This window comes from Nematolebias whitei, chromosome 19 (assembly GCF_014905685.2).
Source record: "Nematolebias whitei isolate Nwh7 chromosome 19, NemWhi1, whole genome shotgun sequence".
Classification (NCBI taxonomy): Eukaryota; Metazoa; Chordata; class Actinopteri; order Cyprinodontiformes; family Rivulidae; genus Nematolebias; species Nematolebias whitei.
Window position 1 is genome coordinate 3,453,208 of NC_056516.1, and position 3,287 is coordinate 3,456,494.

At 47.4% G+C, this 3,287-nt stretch overlaps 1 protein-coding gene across 1 annotated transcript; it reads left to right on the forward strand.

The window, feature by feature from the left end:
• The first annotated feature begins 2,064 nt into the window (after positions 1-2,064).
• LOC119426023 (nuclear migration protein nudC-like) lies at positions 2,065-3,005 on the forward strand. Its single transcript, XM_037693585.1, has 3 exons — positions 2,065-2,286; positions 2,373-2,456; positions 2,883-3,005. Exons 1-3 carry the CDS (start codon positions 2,065-2,067, stop codon positions 3,003-3,005), a joined length of 429 nt encoding a protein of 142 aa, XP_037549513.1.
• Positions 3,006-3,287: the final 282 nt, after the last annotated feature.

Sequence of the window (3,287 nt, forward strand, 5' to 3'; positions counted from 1 at the left end):
GGTGGGAACTGTCTCCAGGGTAAGTGAGGTGTTAAAGATGTCTGCCAGCACCTCACAGAGCTGATCAGCACATTCCTTCAACACTTTTCCGGGGATGTTGTCTGGGCCAGTTGCCTTGTGCGGATTAATCCTCCTGAAAGTACTCCTTACTTCTGCTGAGGTCATGCTGAGATGCTCTTCATCCGGTAGTGAGGTGAGTCTGGTGCTGGGTGGTCTGTTCGGGTCTTCAAAGCGTGCATAGAACTTGTTGAGGGCATCAGGCAGAGATGGGTCTTTGGGACATTGTTCGCTCCTTCATTTATAATCTGTTTTGCACTTAATGCCCCTCCACATGCTCCGAGGGTCTTGTGAGATGAATTGCCCCTCGATCTTCTTTGCATATGTGGCCTTGGCCCTCTTAATACCAGCAACCAGCTCTTTTCTTGTCCTACTCAGCTCCTCTGAATTTCCAGACCTGAAGGCAGTGTTCCTGGCTTCCAGCAGGGTACGCAGCTCTGCATTCAGCCAAGGTTTTCTGTTTGGGTAGCCTTTAACATTTCTGATAGTGGAGACGGTGTCAGTACATGTACTAATGTAACCCAGAACTGGGATGTGTATTGGTCAAGATCAAGCAAACCTCCATTTTCAGCAGCTTCTCTGAAAACCTGCCAGTCTGTTCGGTCAAAACAATCTCTCAGTATGGGGCCACTGTCCTGGATCCAGCATTTAACTTTCTTTTGTACCGGTCTGAAGCGTCTCAGCGGGGGTATGTAAGCAGGAGCCAGGAAGATTGAGATGTGGTCTGACAGTCCTAGGTTGGGGCGGGGTTCGGCTTTGTATGCATCTTTTACGTTCGTGTAAACATGGTCCAGCGTCTTGTCTCCACGTGTCGGAATTATCACATGTTGATTAAAGCTCGGGAGACAGTCCTTTAGATTCACGTGGTTAAAGTCTCCGGCTACCACGTAAAGAGCCTCGGGGTGTTTGTTCTGCAGCGAGCTGATGATATCATGTAGCTCCTGTAGTGATTCATTAGCATTAGCGTCCGGAGGAATGTAAACGACAGAGATGATTGTCACCGTGAACTCGCGGGATAGATAATGTGGCCGACATTTCACTGTTATTTGCTCCAAAGTCTTCGAGCATGAGCTATTTACAACAGTACAGTTCGTGTACCAAATTTTACTCACGTAAATGCGCACTCCGCCTCCCCGTGATTTCCCCGTTAGCTCGCTGCAGCGGTCCGCTCGAAAAAAAAGTCTGTCATCCAGGTGGAAGACTGTGTCCGGCGTTTCGCTTGTAATCCACGTTTCCGTGAGGCAAAGCACTGCACAATTCTTCATCTCTTCTGAGGCGCCCGCTCTCAGACCAAGTAAATCCATCTTGTCCAGATGACATGATTCAACCTTTTTTGTTGTTATATACCTGGATGACTGAGAAAACAAACTTTGTGTTTTTGAAACCATTAGTGAAAAGGCCAGACTTCAGGGGTATCTGAGGCAGGCTTGAAACACAAGAGTCAGGGTGGCTTCTGGGCAATACCAGATGGCTAGGCCTCAGACTGACAAAGCCTCTTGGATGAGGGGCGAAACGTTTCTTTTTAACAAAAAAAAACGAAGTCCAGATGACATGATTCAACCTTTTTTTGTTGTTATATACCTGGATGACTGAGAAAACAAACTTTGTGTTTTTGAAACCATTAGTGAAAAGGCCAGACTTCAGGGGTATCTGAGGCAGGCTTGAAACACAAGAGTCAGGGTGGCTTCTGGGTAATACCAGATGGCTAGGCCTCAGACCGACGAAGCCTCTTGGATGAGGGGCGAAACGTTTCTTTTTAACAAAAAAAACGAAGTCCAGATGACATGATTCAACCTTTTTTGTTGTTATATACCTGGATGACTGAGAAAACAAACTTTGAGTCTATCAAATACTTGTTCTCCCCACTGTATCTTGCACTAAAGACATTAAGGTTTACTTGCATTCCCTGTTCAATTCCAGTCTGGAAAAACACTTGTCTCCAAAATTACAAACATTCACTGATCCCTCAGCGGCGGGGGACCTTGACAACAAGTAGTAGCTTCGTACATGAAGACTTTTCTTGTGGTCCCACAGCTCATCCTGCCTTTCGATGTGAAGTTCCGCATCAAGGGGAGAGATGTTGTGGTGGACATCCAGCGGCGCTCCATCAAGGTGGGCCTGAAGGGTCACCCCCCTGTCATCGACGGTCAACTCTACAACGAGGTGAAGGTGGAGGAGAGCTCCTGGCTCATCGACGATGGGAAGGTGGTCGCAGTCCACCTGGAGAAGGTGATCTCATGGGGAGTTGTCCAGAAACAGGTTCTCAGCTCTTCAGGGTTGGTGCAATCGAGTCACATGGTGTTGTTTGGTTTCAGATCAATAAAATGGAGTGGTGGAGCAGGATTGTTACCACAGATCCTGAACTTAACACCAAAAAGATCTGCCCTGAGAACTCAAAGGTAGGAAATATAGCTCTTTTACAATTCATTGCTGAAAACCTCACCAACATGTTTCTGATTATTTTTATTTTTATTCTGGGGCAGCTGTGGCTGAGTGGTTAGAGCAGTCGCCGTCCAATGCAAAAGTTGGGGATTTGAATGCACAAGCAGTCACATTCCGAAGTGTCTCAGGGCAAGACACTGAACCCCTCGATGCCTCCGATGTGTGTCCCATCGGTGTATGAATGTGATGTAAAGCACTTATTAGTCTCTTTAGAATGATTTGTTCAATTAGCTTTATAGAGATCTAGTAGAGTGTTGTATGTATGGGTAAATGAGGGCACAGATTGTAGTGTAAAGTGCTTTGAGTGTCTCGATAAGATAGAAAGGCACTATATAAGTACAGTCCATTTACCATTATTTCACGTCCTGTTTTCTGCCGAGCAGCTGTCTGACCTGGACGGAGAGACTCGTGGGATGGTTGAGAAGATGATGTATGACCAGAGACAGAAATCTATGGGTCTGCCGACATCTGAGGAGCAGAAGAAACAAGACATCCTCAAGAAGTGAGTTCACAGTTAGAAAAGTGCTCCAACGCTTCTTTGATTGACTCCAACCCGTAGTGGAGGTGGGTAAACCCCTTTGATTTCGTCCTGTGGGGCATCATTGTTTATGTGGGGGGTATCGGGGCTGGGGGCATGGGGGGGTTTTGGGCCCGGGGCAATGGCGTTCAACTGGGGAGGTGGCTTTGGTGTTTCTGGGTATTGACCTTTGCTGGCTGCATGCAGGCTTCTGGGTGGTCTGTACCTGCGGGTGCAGGTTACTGGCCTGGTGGCCTGGCTGCTCCTGGGT